The sequence below is a fragment of the Syngnathus typhle genome, linkage group LG8, assembly GCF_033458585.1.
Source record: "Syngnathus typhle isolate RoL2023-S1 ecotype Sweden linkage group LG8, RoL_Styp_1.0, whole genome shotgun sequence".
Taxonomy (NCBI): domain Eukaryota; kingdom Metazoa; phylum Chordata; class Actinopteri; order Syngnathiformes; family Syngnathidae; genus Syngnathus; species Syngnathus typhle.
In genome coordinates this window covers 2,200,868-2,222,502 of record NC_083745.1, presented here as the reverse complement: position 1 = coordinate 2,222,502, position 21,635 = coordinate 2,200,868, and the positions used below count along the sequence as shown (strand labels likewise).

At 40.6% G+C, this 21,635-nt stretch overlaps 2 protein-coding genes and 1 long non-coding RNA gene across 6 annotated transcripts in view; 1 reads left to right on the top strand and 2 right to left on the bottom strand.

Moving 5' to 3' along the window:
* Positions 1-21,635, top strand: part of lnpk (lunapark, ER junction formation factor) — a 49,034-nt gene that overhangs the window by 4,408 nt on the left and 22,991 nt on the right. The window lies entirely within an intron of this gene.
* LOC133158536 (uncharacterized) lies at positions 6,209-8,513 on the bottom strand. The gene is made up of 3 exons (XR_009715231.1): positions 8,459-8,513; positions 8,244-8,277; positions 6,209-7,309 (listed from the first exon to the last, which is right to left on the bottom strand). It is a non-coding gene; the product is annotated as an uncharacterized LOC133158536 (long non-coding RNA).
* LOC133158600 (homeobox protein Hox-D9b-like) lies at positions 13,262-19,766 on the bottom strand. The gene is made up of 2 exons (XM_061285886.1): positions 18,882-19,766; positions 13,262-16,689 (listed from the first exon to the last, which is right to left on the bottom strand). Exons 1-2 carry the CDS (start codon positions 19,600-19,602, stop codon positions 16,445-16,447), a joined length of 966 nt encoding a protein of 321 aa, XP_061141870.1. The 5' UTR covers positions 19,603-19,766; the 3' UTR covers positions 13,262-16,444.

Below are 21,635 nucleotides of genomic sequence, written 5' to 3'. Positions count from 1 at the left end.
TTTGTGGATTGCAACTGCTGCATCATTATTTATTTTATAAGCTCATCCATCTAACCCCCCCCCCCCCCCCCCTCCTTTCACCCCTTCCTATTGAACACGCACAGTAGATTTATGACTTTTTAGCTGACGTACGGGATCGACCCCCACAGATGGGCCCCTGAGCTGAAAAATTAATCGGGCCCATATTGAGGGGACGAGGGGGCCATATTTGGCCTTGTGGCCGCAATCAAAGGGCGCAAAACAAAACGTGACCGCTCCGCAGAGGGCACGCACACAAGAATGGGACAAAAAGGCCCCCAGACAGTGACTAGTAGTTGGCTTTGTTGCGGGTAGGGGTCAGCCCGAGGTGTCCCGTTCACCATCTCACCGTCATCATCGCCGTCTCTGAATAAAAGCCACATTGGAAAAAGGATGCAGCTGAGGAGGTGGGGGGGAGGACTGAGCGAAGGCGTTTAAAAATGATCTTGCTGGTTTAGAACCCCCGAAAGTGGCCAAATTGAGCCCTCACACGACGAGAAATAAATGATAGTCCATTCTAAACCCCCCCAATAATCATTCATTCGTGCATATGGCGCCCCCTAAACTGCCGCATTGTTTTGGCATGCGTTTGGCTCAAGTGGAGGATTAATTTAATCGGACCTAATGCAAGTGAACCTTAAAGCCAATGTGTTTGATCTGGCTTCCAGATACTAATGGATGTCAGCGATAAGCCCAAAACAGGCAAACATTTGCTTTAGTAGCTTGCTTTAATCATGCTTGATCGTTTTATTAGGGGGAAAGTGTCGCTCAGTTTTCTTATCTAAATTGATGTGTTTAATTAGAGACCATTTTAATTACATCCACCATTATAAAGGGTAAGCAGAGTGGAAAGTGTCATTTACAATTTTGCACATTTGCAATTTTTGTAGAATTTGCGGGTGTATGTTATGTAATAATACCAATACAATAAAAAAAAAAAGTTTCTCCACATTACAGCATTTAAGCAATCAATTCAAGTGATAATTTTGGGTCAATTTGCCGTCATGCTGTGAAATTGTACTTTTTTTTTTTTTGCTGTGACCCTGAAAGGCTCATTTTTTCCTTGCGGTATAGAGTACATACAAAAAGGCCCCTTATGCTTCCATGCATCCATTGCACTGGAATGTCATTAGTCAGCCAGAGGGTGCCACTCTGAACAAACATTTTCCCCAAATGTCCCCAGTACAGTAGGTATCCAATAATCAAAGTTCGAAGGATCATGTTTCTTCTACTACAATGGGCCCTTAAATACTCATGGGTCACCCCTAAAATCATTTCGCAGATTTTGTTTCTAATTTTTCATATACTGAAGTGATTTTTATTGAATTATTTAGTTTTTACAATTCAAAAAACATTTCCCTCCCCGACTCCAATGGCCGTCAATTATACGCAATTGTTTGCTATACGCAACCCAGCCCGGCCCGATCTTCATTTTAGGTTGTAATATCACCAATGACCATCAGATGGCAGATGCAAGAGCTTGCCCTCAAATTTTGCGGCTTTACGCAAGCAGGACCTGAATCATTTATTTTCCTTTGGTTGATTCTTGTAAAAAACATAGTCGGAAAATGATACTTTGCTGAAGTGACTTGAGTGCCCATCCTGTCATTGGATCTTCTTGCTGATCAGAAAGTGAAGCAACCCAAATTGAAAACACAAAGAAGCACTTGTGAAGCTCTTCGGGTTTCCCTTGCGTGTGATAGATGGTTAGTCGCCGCCCATAGACTCCCCTAGAACCCAATCTGTGACCGAGCAAAGTCCACACACATTCGGTTCTACAGGGTATTTATAGGCGAAGCATGTACGCTCCTGCTGTTCCACACTCCAGTGTCCTCGGATGTAAAGGAGTTGTCTCGATACCGCTCTTTGTTTCGGGAACACGCTTGTTACATGTGTCGCGTGTGTTGCTTTAATAAGTCATTGAAATATCCTCAATGAATCCTTAGGCATTAAGGATGCTGACAGAGATGTGAGTCATTGGACCTTTTCTCATCGGATTCCGTGCAAAACTGATTCTGCCTATTTTGTAAGAATTAAAAGTAAAATAATTAGTAGAAATCGATTTTCGGCTTACTCGCTATTTGAGTGCGTTAACAGTTTGGTTTATTTTTCCCATACGGATGCAGTGCTAATTATTTTTTTTATTTTCTAATTATTGCTAATGACATTTTTTATTAATTAGTCATTGCAATTGCAGAGATTTGGGGATGGGCAGATACCGGTACATCGATACCTTATTTCTAGTTATCGGTACTTGTGCCGGAAGTCGATACCTGTATCGGTTGCTCTCCTGTGCCAGCCGTTTTATACGATCAGGATCTATTTTTTTATTCTTTAAATATGTCATTGTCCTTTTGGGGGGGTTATTTATCAAACGTAGTGGTATCGGTACTTGATATCGGGATCGGTAACTTGATAGTTGAGCAAATGTCTGAAAAATCAATCATCCCTACATTGCAATTAGAAGAAAATTCACCCATTTTGGCTTGCTCGAAAACGTTCTGTTATTTTAATCAGTAACATTGTTCCGATACTGAAACCTCTTTGACTCGTTTTTTTCATCTATTTATTCATGTATATTTTGTAATTCACTTCCGTATATATCCACTTTTTTAGGGTCTGTCCGATGAATTTGCTGGCTCATTTAACGGCTAGGTATTTAGCTTTTTTAAAATATGCTTATTTGTGTGCGAAAAGTCCATTTTTAAAGTGAAATGCCAACCGAAACAAAGGCAAATTGACGAAAGACTCCTAATGGATGTGTTTGAATAATGACGCTTTGGCCAGCACGAATGCATTCAGCACGTAACTATTAATCTACGCCTTCATTTTCATTTTTTTTTTTTTCAACAATTCTTCAGCCCCAAATGAGTTTTTCTTAGTAGTCATCAGCTCCATGCATGCTCACACCTTTTGACTCAATAGCTGTGAACTTTGCTGCAACCCCCCCCCCCCCCTCCCTTTTTAATAGGAGACAACAACACCAACAACAACAACGGGAGCTCAAAAGCGAGCGAGCATTCTTGTGCGGTCAGAATGTAGCCTAGCTGCCGAGCGGGTCGCTGCAGGGTCACTCACAAGCGTTGACCGAGGCTTCACCGGACCTACCATTAGTCCTATGCGAGCTGGACAGGACGGTTGGGGCTCCGCACGGATTGAGGGGGGGGGTGGGGGGGTAGTGCACGCAGAGTTCAAAAGTCGCTATAGGCCATTGTTACGGGATTGTTCATTGTATTGCTTTGTGCAACCATTGAAAGAGCACTTTTGCGTCATGTATGCAATTTTTTTTTTTTAAATCCTATGCGTAAACTGTATTTGTATTCTCACACAATTCCTACGCATTATTGTTATTGCCAATGCGCCATTACACCGTTCTCAGTGCACATGTGTAGTCCACTCTTCGAAAAAAAAAAAAAAAAAAAAAAAAAGCTATTCAGATGGTGGCTTTTCTTTCTCTCGGGGGTCGTTTCACTTTTTCATCTTAGACAGGCTGACCGCCGGCTAACCCCTTCGCCCCCGGGCCTGCAGCCGGGTCAAAGCCGGGCTGAGAGCGGTCCTCTAAGCCGGTTTAGACATTAACTTGCACGACCCCTCCTGCAGCGCTGCGGCGTGCACCGTCTCGCGGGGTGACGCCAAATTCGCATTTCAAGCTCATTTGCTGCAAAACAGCGCAATTCCAACGCTCCGTTTGAATGTAAAATATGGATTTGGTGAAAAGTCGTTTTTATTGCGCGGTGCAAATGGATTCAGATGAATGCCTTGCCCCAGGAGCATGCATGTAAACACATAAACCTGCAATAAACAAGCCAAAAACGTGTGCTTTAAAGTTTTATGACGTCTAATTCCCATCATGACTGCGCACAGGGCGCTCATACGACGGTCTAGATTTCTTTAGCTTGCCTGATTTACTGTCAGCCAACACGAGTACGTGAAAGAAAAAAAAAAACGGAAAAAAAAAAGAATGCTGATGACTCGTCGTGTCTCACTTCCACAAAAACATCCACCCGCACGAGCTCTACGGGGTCTTTCGGATTAATTGCATAGAACAATATGTAGTTTACGTTTATTCATTTGTTTGTTTGTAATTGTCGTTTTTTCATACGTGGGTTTGTCCAAACACGCTATAGCGTGCATTTAAAAACATCGATTAGTGCTACGTTTTTTCTGTAATTGCATTATTTTTGAAATTTTTGAAAAACCTGGCGCAGTATGTTTTTATAGTAAGATGCAGGAAATAGTGCGGCAGTTATTTTTATTCTTACACTTATTCTTAAAAGTTTTAAATGAATAGACTAATGAAGTAATATCAGAATAAATACTACATTTTTTCTGGGCGGTTTTTAATTTAAATGTGCATAATTGAATGTCTATAGAATAAAAGGTAATTTATCTCTCGGGCGAAATAAGAGACCAGTGTAAAATAAACGTGTCATATTTTTCTATCTAGAAATGTATATTTCAATAGATTTTTTTTCTAAAATAACCTATACTGATCCCTACTCTTGCTGCTGCATTTAGTTTCAGGAAATGAAATGAAAAACGCAACAACAAAAAAAACCCGATTTGTCTCTTATTTTCCCCGACTAGGCAGAGTTGCGTATTTGCAGAATTGCATCCAAACAAACACGTTTCTATTTTAATAAACACAATTATTGTATAATTTCCATTCTACATATTTCATTTAGACGATATCACTGAGGAAAAGCATTTTTAAAAGGTGAACCATGAGTGGACTTTCCTTACCGGCCGAGTAAATGTCACCTGCAGCCGGGCTCGTCCTCCGTGACAGTGAGTGTCCCTCCATGCGTGTCCCCCTTGCCGCCCGAGTGATTTAATTGAATCCCATATGTGGAGCACAGGTGGATCTCTGGACCCCCTCGCTCATCCCACCAGGATCAACGCAGGGTCCCCGGACCATCGATTGCACCCCCTTCTCCTATAGCCCCCTCCCCGTTCATATCTCATAACATCATCGCTGGCAAATATGAAAACCCGCAGCCGTCCGGGTCTCGCGTGGAAGCGAAATCCCGCCGTCCTCTCGTCCACGTCGAACCGCGGGGACAATTTTTTCGAAGTGTGTGTGTGTGGCCGCTGATGCGATGTGGTGGCCTGTCGGCTGCCGTCTGAGTTATATTTTGGGCCCTGTCACGCCACCGGCAATAAAACACACTTTATTGCTATCACGTGTTCCCCCACCCCCACGACACCCCCACCCGCTTTTTTTTTTCACGTCTCCCACGCCGGTCCATAAATTGTCCTGGGAGAGGACACTTTGAAAAGTAACGGGGGAACCCCTTTTGTATCTTTATTTTAAAAACAAAATATTTTAAGTATATGCATTGCGAGTGTTTTCTGAACACATCCAACAGTCTGTTGATTTTCTTTTCTTTTTTCGTTTCTATTTATATTTCTATATGTTGGCAATTGAACTCGTGAGCATGCGCACCTCCAGACGTCTACTGACCCCTGTGCAAACAAACCTAAACGAGTCTTTTTGCACTTTTCCGGATGCCCCTGGAATGCTGGAACATTTGTTTCCTGCTTTGATTTCCGTAAATGGGGAGCAATAAAGCCATAAAGTAGGCGCTGTGAAAACACACGTGCGTGTGTGTGTGCGTGCGCATGTGTGTGTGTGTGTCGCCAAACGCTGCAAAAACACAAGACCAAAACGACACCACCATGCAATAACAGAACAATCGTCTTGAATGTATGACAAATGCGCCATTTGTAATTATTATACATCCTTTATAGAACACGAGGCAATGTTTTTTTGTCACGTAGTTATTAACCGCACTTACATCATTTATGTCCTATATAATGTTAAAGCTCAATATTCCCATGGATTGGAATGATGTCTGTCTGTTTCCTATCAATTGAAATCAAATTTTGATCTATAATACAACCGACTTCGTGATTTCCAACGTCTGTGGCGTTAAAAGATTTTCAATTTTGCAACGGATTTGAACGCACCCTGGTGGAGGTGTGTTCAAACAACTCGGGTAATGACGTCGCGCAAACTGACCTTGTGTTTGACTTCCTTTTTTTTAAATTGCGCAAAATTAAACATGTTTGCATCATTTATATCCATTAAACATCATTCTGAATGCACAGCTAACATTTTAAATTATTTAAAACAACAAGCGTCCTTATTAATACGTCTGTACTATTAATTATTAATTTTCCCATTGATTCGAACGCACCCTGATAAAGCTGCATTCAAGGTAGCTGGAAGTTACAGATACCCGCCCCAAAGAGTCTTAGTCTTGCGATATAATAAAGATATAGTGAAGCATCTTCATCTGTACTTGAGCTTGAAATGTTTGAATGAGTATTACTGTCATTTATTTATGGTCTAATTCCATTATCGTATATAACATGACATGAATCCTGCAAACATGACGTAACGTTACGTATCATTCAAAATAATTCAAGACATTGAATACATTAAAAATGTCGCCTTGTCTGCAGTGCTCGGAGCGCAGTTTTATTCTTTGTCTTTTACCGCCCCCTAGTGGACATAAGTAGCAACAGCAGACTGCGCTAAGAAAAAAATGGGCGTTACCTGCCGCTTTGCGGCGCTATGACAGACAGCCCTTTTGTTCATTGTTCAACATTGAACAATCTTGCTATAAAGAAAAAAATATATACGATTTTACTGCTTGGAATCGAAATGTTAACATTTATAATCAAATAGGCAACCTGCAGCATTTTATAAGCAATACAATTCCAAATTCTGCCATAATAAAGTTTAGTTTAAGGCATCGATGTAACAATATCGTTTGCAAGTTATCGTGACGGCAGTGCGTAACTTTGCACCAAAATATTAGAAACAGCCCTCCTTAGTATAATGCGGCCGTAGGCCAAAACCGCAAACGAACCGTAAAGTTTTGCATAAAATCTTCTATTAATACCTCAGTTTGTGAACTCATTAGATGTTTTTTTTTTTTTAGAAATGTTAGTCAACATTATAATATTAAATGGATGTGCACTGCAGAGCTGCGAAGGTCACGCCCATTTTCCAAATTGATCATAATGTCTGCAAAGGCATCTAACTCTATTGGATCTCTTTTGCGCAGTTTCACTTTTGTGCTTGATAGTCCGTCTTGGGGTTCATCAATGACTTTAGAGTTACTTTTTTGGAGTTGAAATGATGTCAAACCTCATGTTGCTTCTTATTTAAAAGTCATTCTTTTTGCACATGTGCAGATGCAGGAGACGCATAAGTTGCTCTTACGTGACAAATTTGCAGCTGCTCTTCTCCTTCACCTTCTCACTCGTCGTTTTTGTCATCCTACACACGTACAAAGAGCAAAGCCACAATCAGCAGCACGACACAACCGTCCATCTGTCTGTCTCCTGGTGTAAATTTTCCAGGTTTGTGTGGCGTCACTGTCACCCTTTGTCCCTTTTGTTGCTCACACACACACACTCTGGCTCACGCACACACACGGCAATGGGCTCCTCTGCCGCATTGCAGTAGGTTGTAAATACTGTCAGTGCCAGCTGAGCTCCAGTGAGCATCACCAGTGAAATAGTGTCTTTGTTTCTCCTCTATCCTTCTCTCCCTGACCCCCTACAGACCCCGCCCCCTCCTCCGCTATAGGAAGTGTACAATTGTAAAAGGAGAAAGAAAAACATAAAATACTGCCATCTTTGTGTCTCTGTGTGTGAGAGCCCCAGTCACAGGGCCCTCATAAAAAGCACAGGAGTGGGGGTCGTTAGTTATTTCCACTACCTATGAGTGAGACCAAAAGATGTCGTTTAATATCGAGTTCATTGAAGTTAACTTTATGATTGAAAATGTTTCCCCCCATTTGTATCTGTCGTCTCTCAATTATGAGAAACAAACGTGCAGCCATTTTTATCATCCTGCGATAATCCCAAATGCTTTGCATCATGCGGCAATGACGTCACCACGAGGTGAAGTCATCTCACTTCCACTTCCACTTCCACTTTGCTGCCATCGGCATGTGTCAGAAAATGTCAAGACTAAATCTGCACCGAATCTTTCCCTTGCCGCCTACTCACCGTGACGTCACCCTAGTTTGTAATTCCTACTTAATTGTGCATTTATGGTCGCCAAAGTACATTTAAAGAAGTAAATGCGCATCCAAATGACTTCGGAGGCATCTGAAAGGATTTAGTAATCGTTGGAGCCCTCAGAAATTGCAATAAGAACAGTTTCAGTTATTATTTATCATGCAAATATTGAAAGAGTAGCCTACCTGCTGATGTGATCATCCGCATACACGCCAGCATCTTAAAAAAAAAAAAAAAGAACAGACGATTTCAGTTTGCAGCAAGTTGCACCATAGAGGCTATGACGTCATTGTGCATCAAACTATAAGTTTCGAATGAGAAGTGCAGAAATACACTTGGAAAAAAAAGCTTAAAGAAAGTGCGGGGGTTGTGTGGGTGTGACAAGAGACGAGTTTTTTACCGTGCGTGCGTGCGTCGAGGCGGCTGCGCGTCTATACGCGCGACGGGAAGGAAAGGAAGCAAGAGTGAGACGTGATTGGTCACGTGGATGCGGAGGGCCAATGGCCGGGGCGGGCGCGCGCTCGTAAAATACAGCAGCAGCTCAAGACTCAGGCGTGAGGGGAATTTAGGGGGGCTATGATTTGTGGCAGCTGCAGGAAGCCAGAAGAATCCATTTTGAAAACTCCATGTTGCGGCTGGGGTGGGGGTTCATAATGTGCATTATTATACACTTAATGTGGATTTTAGAGTCTTTCATTTCGATGCGTCATTAACACTGCATTTATGTTGTAGATGTTACAAGATTTTTTTTTGTACTTCGTTTTGCAGTCGTTGGTCATTGGACTTTTGTTTCAAGAATTTAAAATACGTTGATATATATTTTACTGCATGGACATTTGTAGTACGAATATTTGTTTTATTTCGTTCTGCAATTCCAATGCGCAAATAAGACAGACGGTTTGGGAGGTGGGGCAGCAATACGAATGTGCTTTTGTTTCTGGAAATTTGTAGCTTTTCATAAGTCTTTTTTTTGCGTGCTTTTTTTCGAGCAGCATGATGTCACAACGCCAGTAGGATTTTTTTTTTTGGTACATTTACTTTAAATCTTTGGTCCGCATGATTTTACTTCGTTTTACTGGAGTGTTTGAGACAACCGCACAAACGTGATGGAAAAAAATATGGCCTACTTTGTTCGTGAAATAAGGTGGAAACATTTCTGGTTTCCAACTGATGATCAGGAAAATGTTTTCCTCGAAGAACAAATCAGATAAAAAATTAGAACTTAAATAGACAGGTATAATGAAAAATCCAAATAAAATACGCTACAAGAATGATACGACCATTACCGAGAATGTATTTGCCACCCACTTAAAATGAAAACAGCCTTTTGTCCTCTTAGCCACAACTACGAACGTGAAATAATCAGCATCATGTCGTAGTTAAAGAATATTGAGAATTAAGTGCCAAAATCATTTCAATTTCATACTGCAGTTGTTTTTGTCCCCTCACTTGTATTTTAGGGTTTATCTTGTGTTTATTTTCTGTTCTTCACACGTCTAGTTTTTCCTTGTATGTATCAATTAGTATTCAGCGGTAGTGTGCAGTGAGTCTGCAGAGGGCCACTGCAATTAAGTAGAAATATACGCAGTGCAGTGGTTGGCATTAAAAAAAATATATTTAAAAATGTATAATAATTCTAATCATTCTAGAATAATGTACATGCATGTTATGGCGTTACATTTTTTTTTTAAAATCATTATTTGTGTTATTGACCCCCCCTCCGAAAATCGATATACGTATATGTGCCTGCGACATTTAACAAAAAATAATTTAGGTGGAACTGACAGCAACGTGCTATTTTGCGTCATTTCGTTTAGACCTGTTTTTTTCCACCACTGCACCTTCGTTGTAGCTACGTTTTTTGTAACACGTTTCTATGGTTACTGGTTTTTATGACATCATATCGCGTGTGTTTGTGTGTGCGTGTGTTTATTGCTTTTCTCCCTTTCAACTGCATGCGCAATCCTCAAGAAAAAAAACCTCAGATATAATTGTTTTATCGATCAATAAATAGTCATTCTTAGTTGAATATTCCGTCGCCCTTAAATGTAATGAAAGGAAAATATATTTTAGACGATATTTAAATATATTCAGAAACGAAAAAAAAAATCCTTACTGTTATTCATATTAAAACAGATACATCGACATTTAGAAGGTTGGTCTCACCGTTTATCTTTTTTCCTAAACCTACTTCAACCTTATCATTTATGCAAAATTATCCATTGAGCACAATTATATAAACAAAATCAAAGGAAACAAATTACCTCCTTGCATGTTATTTAAATGTTGCATTTTGGCTCTTCAATCTGGATTGTCGAGTGTTCTTTTTTTCGTGGGCCCGCTGGCTGTCAGAAACACGACTCGCGTCTTGTAAGGTCAAGACGGCCTGGTATCAACAAGCCCCTTCCCCCCCAACACCAAAGACACCCACCCATTGCCAATAAACACAACATAGGGCAGTTCAGGTCGTAAAGGGACTTTTAAACACAGTATTTGAACGCGGATACTGTTGCACACAAGGGTCACTTTTGACCCGAGCTGCTCTTGTAAAAAATTATGGATCTACCAGATTGTAGTGTATAACTTCCGATATTTTCAAAATCTATTACTCTTTTGTCTGATTTCAATAAATAGATAAATAATGCTTAGCAGTGTTTTACTGAGAAAAGGAAAAGTAGAGATGCAGCCGCCCACGCAGGTTTGTTATTGCCACAAGATGGCAGCAAAGCACCTTTTTCCTATTAGAGAAGGCTACGCCCTAACGAAATGAAGTTTCCCCCCTTCAACATATATCCCTGGGTACAAAAACAAGACAACGCAATAGCAGTATAGTTTGCATTGCTGTGGCCTGGGTGAAGAAATACGGTTTAATGGAAATAATGGAGAATGAAGTAGTTGGAGCTAAAGTCTTTTCTGCCACGTTAAATTTAGGTCCCACTTGCACTGCAGTTATGGAATGAACATTCCAATAAGACAATATCATTTTCGACACATTCATGGCCCCTTCTATGATATCAAGCCCTTTAAGCGCAGAATAGTGTTGGATTTCTTTTCAAATCAATATCGGTTAATGGAAAAAGCCAAGAGTGACCCAATTTATTCCAGTATTGAATGAAAGAAGACCTATATCGACATGTTCAACATCTTCAGTTAGCATGCAATCTATACCTACAGCCCATCTAAATGGCAGAATAATATTTGATTGACATCACATGTTGATTATTGTCAAATAAAAGTTACAATGAAGTCTGGAATCATTTCAGGGGGATAAACAGCTAATAAATGACATGGTTATTTGCCACTTCCCAAGATGAGTAGCTCAAACAAGCATCCATCACTCTTGCGAGACAACAGCACCACCTAGCGGAAAATGTATCCAACTACAAAACACACGTGAAACCACAAACTGTTTAACCCAATTTTACGTCTTACTTTTCTTTGTCTTGATGTTGGAACCTAAAAGAGATTTGCTTCGGAATTACATTTTAAAAAGTCATCTTTTCTCCCCTCATTTAGTTTCGAAATAATCGATTAGAGCCTAGTCGTCCTCGTTTACTGCGTGAATAATAGCACCAAGTAGAACCAGGGGCAACTTTTCATTATACGAGCAATAACTTCATCGTTACATACTTTCTATTTAATTTCTACGGCACTTTAACAGCCCCCGCGCCGCCTTGCTATTAATGCACGCTCGTATTCTCTTGTCTGTGTTCGTGTGTTTTTTCTTCTCCACTTTTACAAGACCATCTCAAAATGTAATTCACACTTCTCTTATCGCTATACAAGGTTGAAGGGAGTGCTTTTGCACTTGTTATTTTTTATTTTAGGTTTTACCTACATCGATTTTCAGTATTAGAGCCCGACATGACAGTCACGACGGATTCTCGACAAAAAAAGAGAATTGATGAACATGTCATTTTAATTATTCAATAATAATAATTATTGTATATTTGTAAATACAAAAAAAACACTAGTTAAAATAATGAAATTATTATCTCAATTTAAGAGGGAAATCCATATATATTTAAACATAAGGGAAATGAAACTAAATAGACCTTTAAAAACAAAAAAGTGCGCATAAAAACTCGCATGCAGAAAATAAATGTATTAAAAATGAAAGCTACACTATAATGAAATAATGATAGGACATAAAGTGAAAATAAAATGCCAGTTGACAGTTGCGACTTTAAATGCTGAAATTACAAATGTGAAATCGAAGGTAATAGGGAAACAAATATTTTTATAGAAATAAGAAAATAAATATTTAAAATAAATATTTTTCAAAGAAAAATAGCAGGTTTATCAATGGAAAGAAAAAACGAAATGTGAAATCATAGGATCATGCAACTTGGCACTTGCAAAAAAAAAAAAAAAAAAATCGACGTTTAATTAAAAGATCCAATACAAAAAAAAGGGAAGATCGCCCATACGTGCAACTAAAAAATGTAGCAAATAAACAAAAAGAATGCAATTCCAAAAAAGGGAAATCGGATCGAAGTCTCGATTCTAATACGTATTTTGTCGTTTCCAGTCACCGACGAGCTCGCTCGCACTGCTGTGCACGAGCAAACAAACACCAAATACTTTCATTTCATTTCATTTCATTCTTTTCGGTTGCTGCAGCATGTGCTTGGCTTCCTGGCTCGTTTTGTGGTCTGGCGCTTTTGCACCGAGGTTCGAGGCCGTCAGCTCCACCCACCACGTAGGTCAGACAATGACTTTAACATTTCGAGGTGCAGTCGAAGCAGGAAAAGGATGTCCAATAAAACCATATAGTCACTGAGACTGTCTGGCTTTAATTACTTTATGGCTTTTTCTTGTTCTCTCTCTCTCGCGCTTTTCCTCTTTTGAAAGAAAAGCCACGTCTTTTCTATATATGCGTGTGTGTGTGTGTGTGTGTGTACGATGTGTGGGGGGGGAAAGTCACGTTTATTCTCCAAATGCATGCTGTTGCTTTATGACCCTGCAGGAGGATGCGCTTTATATGGCGGCCATAAACGAGAGGCGCGCAGTGAGGAGCTAGGAGGCTGCACATATTTTGCCAAAACAAGCAAGGGGACCAAAGTGCATATATATATATATATATATATATATATATATACACCAACCATATATAGGCCACATTACACAAATACACACCCACTATATATACGGTATAGCTCAGAAGAAAAACAAAAAGAGACTAAGAAAAACACGCTGGAGCTGTAATTTGACATTTTGTTTGTTATTTCTACCAATAAATGTAGATAGCATGGTTTACAATTACAGTCTTGTCAAGGAAATCAAAGAAAGTGATCATTTTGCAGTGGTTTCTTACCCCCCTTCCCCCAGCATAGAAAAAAAAAAAAAATCAATGTAGCTTACAGAGCTTTTTCACACAGAAAAAATAAACGTGAAAATACCCATGAAATTAATATCAAATCATTAAAAATCAAAAGACTCATAATGCATATGATATGCACGATTGAGGTTGTAGAGGGCATTTTATTTAATCATTGTTCAAAAGAGTGTGTGTGGGGAGGGGCAGCCATGACATCTGGGCTCCAGTTGTGTGGCGGCGGACATTCCACGGAACGCTCACACACTGTGGGCTGGATTGAGTTGTTGAGTGTGTCCAAAAGTATAAAAAAAAGAAGCAGCATCATTCACATTTGTGTTGTGTGAGCTGACACCTAGCAACCACAAATGTTTGTGCACGCCTGCATGTGTGACTAGCAACAAAATATACGATGATGCCGATTGAATTCTACATGCAGTTTATATAAAAAAAAAAAAAATTGATTGAATAGCCACAACAACTTCGCTATCAAAACAAACAATCAATAACCGTTTGGTTTGCTTGTGGTTTGGCCCGAAGTAAAGACTGCGGTCAGTGGTATGAAAATGTTTTTGTTGTCAATTTCATCATGAGTAAGAGTAACAATGTCAACACACCAACAAAGGAATAACAATTGATATCGTTTAGCTTAGGCTAGCATGGTAGGCCCGTGGTTAGCACATCTGTCTCACAGTCCCTGCCTCCGCATCAGTGAAGACTCTAAATTTCCCATCGGTGTAAATTGTTTTTCGAACTGTGCCCTGCAATTGGCTGGCGATTATGTTTCGTATAGATTTTTAGTCTACTCGCTAATGTGCATTATACTGGGAAACGCCAACTCTCTGCTACATGCTAACGCTAAACAAACGGTTACTTATTTGCATTTGTCAAAGAATGGTGTTTTTTTTTGTGGGCTTGTTTATACAATCGTACCTTTTGTGTTTACAAAAACAACACAGCAGCGGTTAGCTTGCGTGACAAAGACCGCACGTTTGAGTCACATGCTAACTGTCACGTTATGTACGCATGACTGTTAGAAAATGGTGTATACAACAATTTCACATTGGATACAACCCATGATGTCGACGCGCCATTTTAAAAGTGACGCTACTGTGTCCCGTAGCAATTATTTCACATTTAACACAGAGAATGAAAACAAAAAAAAAAAGCACATTTCTCGTAACAAATGAAACCAAATATGGAGACTTAGTGCCTTTTTGTCTCTAAAGCAAACAATAAGCAGCCATGCAAATGTCACCCAATTGAACATAAGATACTCAATATTTACAGAATCCACTTTTAGATAAGAATTTGCTACAATCATTTTAATTTTATGCAATTGTGTGTCTCTGTTTTTGTGAGGTGTGAGTGTGTTTTGGTTGCTCTTTCAGTGAGGTTTTATGTGTTGACATAAATCATCTTTACTGTACATTTCGGGTCATGCCAAGTCATGAGATCACACGTCAGAGGGCAATTTCGTCGAAAATCGCGCACAAAAAATCCGGGATGTGTTACGAGAGCGTGACTACGCCCGTGTATGCAAAATTGAACTTCCTTATATTTGACATCATACATTACTTACGTTTTTCACCTAAACACAATACTACAAAAATTTGGGGGGAGGCTGTGACACGTCATGAGATTTTTTTTTGTCGGAAGTTGTCCGAAAACTTCAGCCCTAGATGAGTAATCTGTGCAAAAAGTGGTCTTCAACATGGTGCTCTATTAGTTGACATTAAGTTTCTACTAATTACAATACTTCACATACATAAAAAAAGGGGGGGGGTGCATGTCACAATGAAAATTTAGTAGGACATGATACAAAAACTATCTGGATCCAAAACCATTGGATTGGATTTTGATGACTTGACAAAATGAAATTGACTAAATTCAATCAACAAAAGGTTTTCAGTGCCGCTCCAATGATATTTGACATTATTTGGTAGGTCATAACATTTGTAATATAGGATTTCTACAGATTACGAATCGATGCGTTATTTTACAAACATAATCCAGTCTGTAGTGGCGATAATTTAGTCATAAATAATACACAGTTAACCACAGAAATTATGTTCATAAATGGACTACTACTTCAACAAAATCCCTTTTTGTACAAAATCCTACTAAATTTTCACAAGAACATGCGCCACAATTTTAGTACTTAAAGCATAAAATTTCCATCACTTTCCAAAAGACATGACTACAAATTGCACAAAATCGGACTCAAAAATGTGACGTTTCGTCACAGTTTCGGAGCGTACCACATTCTTTCACCGTATTTTAAAAGTGGTAAGAGCGTGTAGTTGTTCATTTCACAAGTTACCGCTATCAAAAAAATTTGAATTGCAGCTATTATTTTTGTACCAACTCCTACTAAATTCTTGCAATATGCCAACAAGGGGCGGCAAAAAATATCATTTGCATTTCCACGTGTGTCAAGTTGGGCTCGTCTTCATTTTAGTTTGTAATATTTTTGTTAGATTCCACAAATATAGCCAAAGTGCTGCAAAAAAAAAAGAACGTTAAATAACATTCTGACATAATTTGGTAGCATTTTGTATTATTTCTTGACTTTTACCGTGAAATTTCATTGGCCATATTTTTCGACAACTTCAGGCACATTATTACAAGAATCTAATTGGCAACGTTACAAAAAGTGTGTCCTGACCATAAAATCATCCGACAGAAATATTTGACCACAATTTCAAAGTGATTAGGGCACATTTTCATAACATCCGTTAACGCACATTTTCAAGTTTCCCCTCCCAAAAATGTCACTTTGCCACTAATTTAGAACATTGGGGTAGAAAATCCTACTAAATTCTCACAAGACCATGCCGACAAGTGGGGACAGAAGCAAAAAATATATTTTGCATTCATGTGGACTTAACTGTGTCACAGTGTGAACGTCTTTCAGTTCATAATTTTATTGTTACTTAAAAGTCCCGTAACGTCCATTCAGGGAGGTTTGAGGAGAAGCACCCAAAAACGTCCATTTTTTTTTTTTAGATGTCCACAAGCTTATGTTACACTTTCCACTCCCCCCCACCCATTCCGCCCCATCCCATCCTATTCATTGACGCTCCTCCTTTCCCGGATCATCAGCTTCTTCATCTTCATGCGTCGGTTCTGGAACCAGATTTTCACCTGCCGCTCGGTCAGGTTCAAGAGTCTGGCCACCTCCAGGCGCCGGTCCCGAGTCAGGTACATGTTGTAGAGGAACTCCTTCTCCAGCTCTAGGGTCTGGTGCTTGGTGTAGGGGCAGCGCTTCTTGCGGGTGGACTTGGCGTGGATCCAGCTTGCAGACGGGTTCTCTGTCGTGGGGTGGCGGAAAAAAGAAGTTTGCGTATAGTTTTAAACTTAAAATTACATTTTACTTTGTACTTTGAATTTGGAATGACCCAACTTACAAGCATCAATATCATGCAGACAGAAAACATGACAATAGTTAGATGCAGATATTCTTTATCATGTGAAAAATCAACTCATACTACCTGAGCACTCTTTCCATCCATCCATATGTACTGAATGTAAATATTAGTCTGCCCTCTGGTGGCCATGTTTAAAAAATATACATTCAATGTAGTTGCAGTGTAATATTATTATTACAAATCATTCCAACTTGCACCAGGAGGTTTGATGAGAAGCGCACAAAGAATTTTGAGATGTATACAAATCTACTCTCGTCTCCCTTACGGCATTCTATCCTATTTATTGACACTCTTAAAATGAGGTTCTCCCCAAAACAATCCCGGGAAGACATTTTATGACTGCGTGGCTATTGGGCTCCTTGCAGATCAGGGCATGATGATGTTTTGATCTATTTCTTTTGCTATTCTCAACTACTCTCTCTGCTTCCCCAATCCAAAATATCGAATCAGGTTTTGGAAGGAGTGCAATTATAAATCCCATTTTGGCAGCACTGGGGCCTTGGTTGTTTAAAAAAAAAAAAAAATCGAGATATCCCGAGCTGCCTGTTTTATTGGGCTCTCTCCTTGGAGATGCTGGGGTTAAAAAATACGGCTGGTGCTGGACCTGCAGGCGCACCGAGCAACAAGTATAAATAAGGCTCGTGTTTCACACTGCCACTAAGCAGCTCGCAGCTATTTGTAAAGCTTCTTTATTTTTATTATTTAGCACTACGATGACCTGGAAAATTCCCCCTGACCAGCCTGACCTTTCACTCTTTTTGAACAGCATCGTCTCATGACCGAATCTGTAAGAGCTAAACAGCAAAATTGCCGTCATTCACTTTTGTTTTGTTGTCATTTCCATCCATCTATTTATACAGTATTGGGGTCATCTGGAAAATTCGATATCAAATCACTTTTCATTATATATGTATTTATTTATTTATTTTCTTAAGAGATGACAGGAAATTCTCACCGACAGACATGACACACGCGACACACACACACACACGCACGCACTGATTGGTTGCATGCATTACAATCACATTGTGCCAACATAAATATTGCACAAAATGAATTCATAATTGATGAAATCTGATTGATGTGTGCAACCAATGTCCATATTCTTTTTTTTTTAATTGAAGTCCAACACTCTCTTTTTAGTGCAGTGCTATATTCTCACCTCCCAGCTTCACTTTCCACTTTTTTCCTCACACAACCACACCTATAGCAGTACTTTATACACAATTCCTGTTAAGATTTGTTTTTATTCGTGTGGTTGTTCCTATCAAGGATTCGTTGACCCTCATTTTGCACCCACACAAAAATACATTTCTTCACAGTAAAACTGTAGACCATCACAGATGACCAGTTGTGTATTATTAACTTATTTTATTCATATGACGCATGACGTATACTTGAGTACACTTATTTATCAATTATAATTGGATTTTTTTTTTAATGTACCATGTATTTGTGGGGGAATTATAGATTTATTTATTTATTCAGTCAGCCACTAGCCAACAGTCCTATGATGCTCTCACCACACCTCCTATGACATATTCCTGCACCTATTATATCGTTTTATAGTCAAAATATTCAAACGTAATATCGGGACCCTTCATTGGCTATTATGCCTTTTAAAGGTAGTCATGCTCAGTTGTGATGTTTATTTCAAAATCACTCTTTCAGTGGTGAAATCACGCAACCGCAATTGATGGAACAATACTTTGTCTCATGATTCCAATTTGTCCGTTTGTGCACGATTCTGCATGCTGCTGGGGTTGCGCAGGTGTCCCTATTGTAGTGTCCGTCAAGTGCATAGGGCCTTGTAAACACACCGGTGCGGCGGCGGCGGCGGCGCACATGGTGCGAAACGTGCTAAATAACAGCAAAAGTCGCTCTAATTATTTTAATGGACAATAAAGTTTTATACATTGTCGTTGAGGCTTGGAGGACATTTATAGGCCAATAAAAGTCTCTCACACACTTCCTTACGTATGGCCACATTCCTGCGCGCACACACACACTTGCATATAGACACACGTGCACACGCACACAGCTGTCAGCGTATGGTTCTGGACGTGCATGTTTACCTGGGTCCGGCTGCACAGGTCGGCCTTTCCTCCTGTCATCCTCGTCGTCGTCGTCGTCCTCGTCTTCCTTTTTGGGCTCCGTCTTCCGGCGGAGCTCCTCGGCCGTCCCCAGTCGCTCGAGCACCACCTCTCCCGGGCTGGCAAAAGTCGAATCCCCGGGACTCCCGCCCGACCGAGTCGGGGAGCTGTCGGGTTTCACCGCCTCGTACCTCGAGCTCGGGTTCGAGGGGCAGCCCTGCGCCTGGGGCAGGCAGGCGGCGAATGCGCCCTCCGCGGTGGGGCCGGGGCCCTCCCAGCAGCGGACGAAGCGGCCCTCCGAGGCCGGGGCGAGGTGCTCGCTGTAGTAAGGGGACTGCTGCGGCTGGAGATGCGGAGGCTGCTGCTGGTGGTGGTGGTGGTGGTGGTGGTGGCCGAGGAGGTGGTGCGGGTGGAAAAGTCCCGTGATGGACGCGCCCGGGGCGGCCTGCAGCGGCGGGGAGGACGGCGACGACGCCGAAGGGGGGTTCGTCCACGGGGAGAAGCCATTCAAGGCGCTTTGCTTGTTGGGAAAGTGGGCAAAATCCGGAATGTGCGAGCCGGGCGTCCCCTCCTCTTCCTCCGCGCCGCGGGATGGCTTTGCGCAGCCGGCCGTCGACGCCTGCAAGCCTGCGGGGAGGAAATGTGCGCCGTACGGCTCCTCAGTCTGCAGCCCCATCATGGAATAATAATTTGTTAGCGACATGTTTATTTTATTATTTCAATAAAAAAGACACTTAAAGGCGACTGTAAAACCTTAGATGGGTCAGTATAGTGGCTTCCATCCTCCCCTAAAATGGTAGTAATTTTTTTCCTGCCCTTACCTTCTCCTCAGCCGCCTATTGGTTATGGCGCCGATCACATGGTCGCACTGTATTTACCCAGCAGCGCAAATAAATCAAATCATTCTTTTGTGCTGGCAAATGTGATAGGAGGCCCGCGCAATGCCAGATGGACGTGCGTATTGCACACACGCAGACACACACACAAAAAACACTTTTACGGGCTGAATGAAATAGCAGAGCCGTTTACAAGCACGGTAACGAGGATACGTGTGTGTGTGCGCGCGCGCGTGCGTGCGCGTGACGTCTGCTTCCAGTCTTTTTATGACTAGAAATATGAATGAACGAGCACCGCTGTTGACCACTTGTACACGTTTACATGGTTAAGATCCCCAAATGAAACTCAATTGCCTTATGCACTTTGTAAATGTGCAGTACAAGCAAAAAAAATAAAAATAACTCATTATTTCCTTCTCTTTTCTATGCAAAGCTCCAGTGTTATCTTGTAAAAGTAAAATCTAAAAATGAGAATAAAAAACAAAACATTCATAACGGATAGCATACAACAGTATTTATCAATGGGTTTATTTCTCCAAAATTCTTTTCACGTTGGTGACAAAAATATATAATAAATATCAATGTTCCACAGTTATATAAAGCATGCATGGATTGAATTGCATGTTGTATATAAAATAGCTATGCACTCAGGATTCAGATCTTTTTATAAATCTATAATAATTACAATAAGGAATCAGATATAGCTTGCAACTATTATTCCACATTCTATTCTGTAGTATAAACAATTGCTATTCGAGATCTTAAAAAATAAGTATTGTAATACACTGTATATGAATAGATCATTCAGATTTCTGCTCTTCCTAGCACATACATTATAACAGGCTAGCGCCACCTATTGGCTGGATGAATAGAAATTGTACAGTGAGGCCTTCATTTGTCCCATGCACGTTTCCCCTCTATGAAATCTCGTTCAATAAGCTTAATTATTATGTATTGGCACTAAACAAACATTTGAATGTGAGCCATCCCCCTGGAATTTAAGCACTACTGCAGCTATATTTCACCAATCAGGCTACTACATGAAGTTTTCCATCTGCAGACTTGGGGGGGGGGGAGAAAAAAAATAAAAACAGTGAGCAGCTTGCATGCAGCCAACACTTGAGCGCGGCCATATTTCACCTCCTAAAATGTCTTCGCTGCTTTATCGGCCTAGAATAAACCCCCGGCAGCAGGTCTGGGATTAAAGAGAGAAAGGCATGAATCAGCTCCTAAAATGTCATTGAGCTCTTCGCTCGTAGTTAGTGGCTGCGCCTCGCCTGCTGCAGCCTTCGGAGGTTTGTGCCTGCCTCCGGGGGGCGCTCTCTCCTAGCAGCCTCAATCTTGCCCTCACATCACCACAGAGGAAGTGTTAAGTGTTGTTTAGCCTACATACGGTTTAAAATTGGAAAAAAAAATCCACATAACTTTGCCTTCTGGATGACAGCTAGCATAATGCTAACACATTACAAAACACTATAAACTCGCTCTTGAAACTAGCATCGATGCTATGGTCGTTTTAAACCTTTAAATCAATATATTATATATTAGCAGTTGTAGATTTGACTCCAATAGTTGGCAGATTTCCATAAAACCTCACACATGATATCACTCATATCACCGCAGTGCACATTTTATACATAAAAGAACCGACCCAATTTGCATAATTGCATTTCTAGCGAGATGTTAATTGTATTCCCGGTCTGCATTGACTCGGGTCATCAAAATGACACCGAGAAATCAATCAGAAGCCATTATGATGTGTTTTCATCGCATATGGCGCTATGGCCCGTGTAAATGGCAACGTTATCTCACACAAAAAGTGTGTGGGCTCCACTTCGACAAAGCGCCCCTTTGAGAATGCATTCCGTATCTCTGAAATCCAGCTCCAGGTCTGTGTACT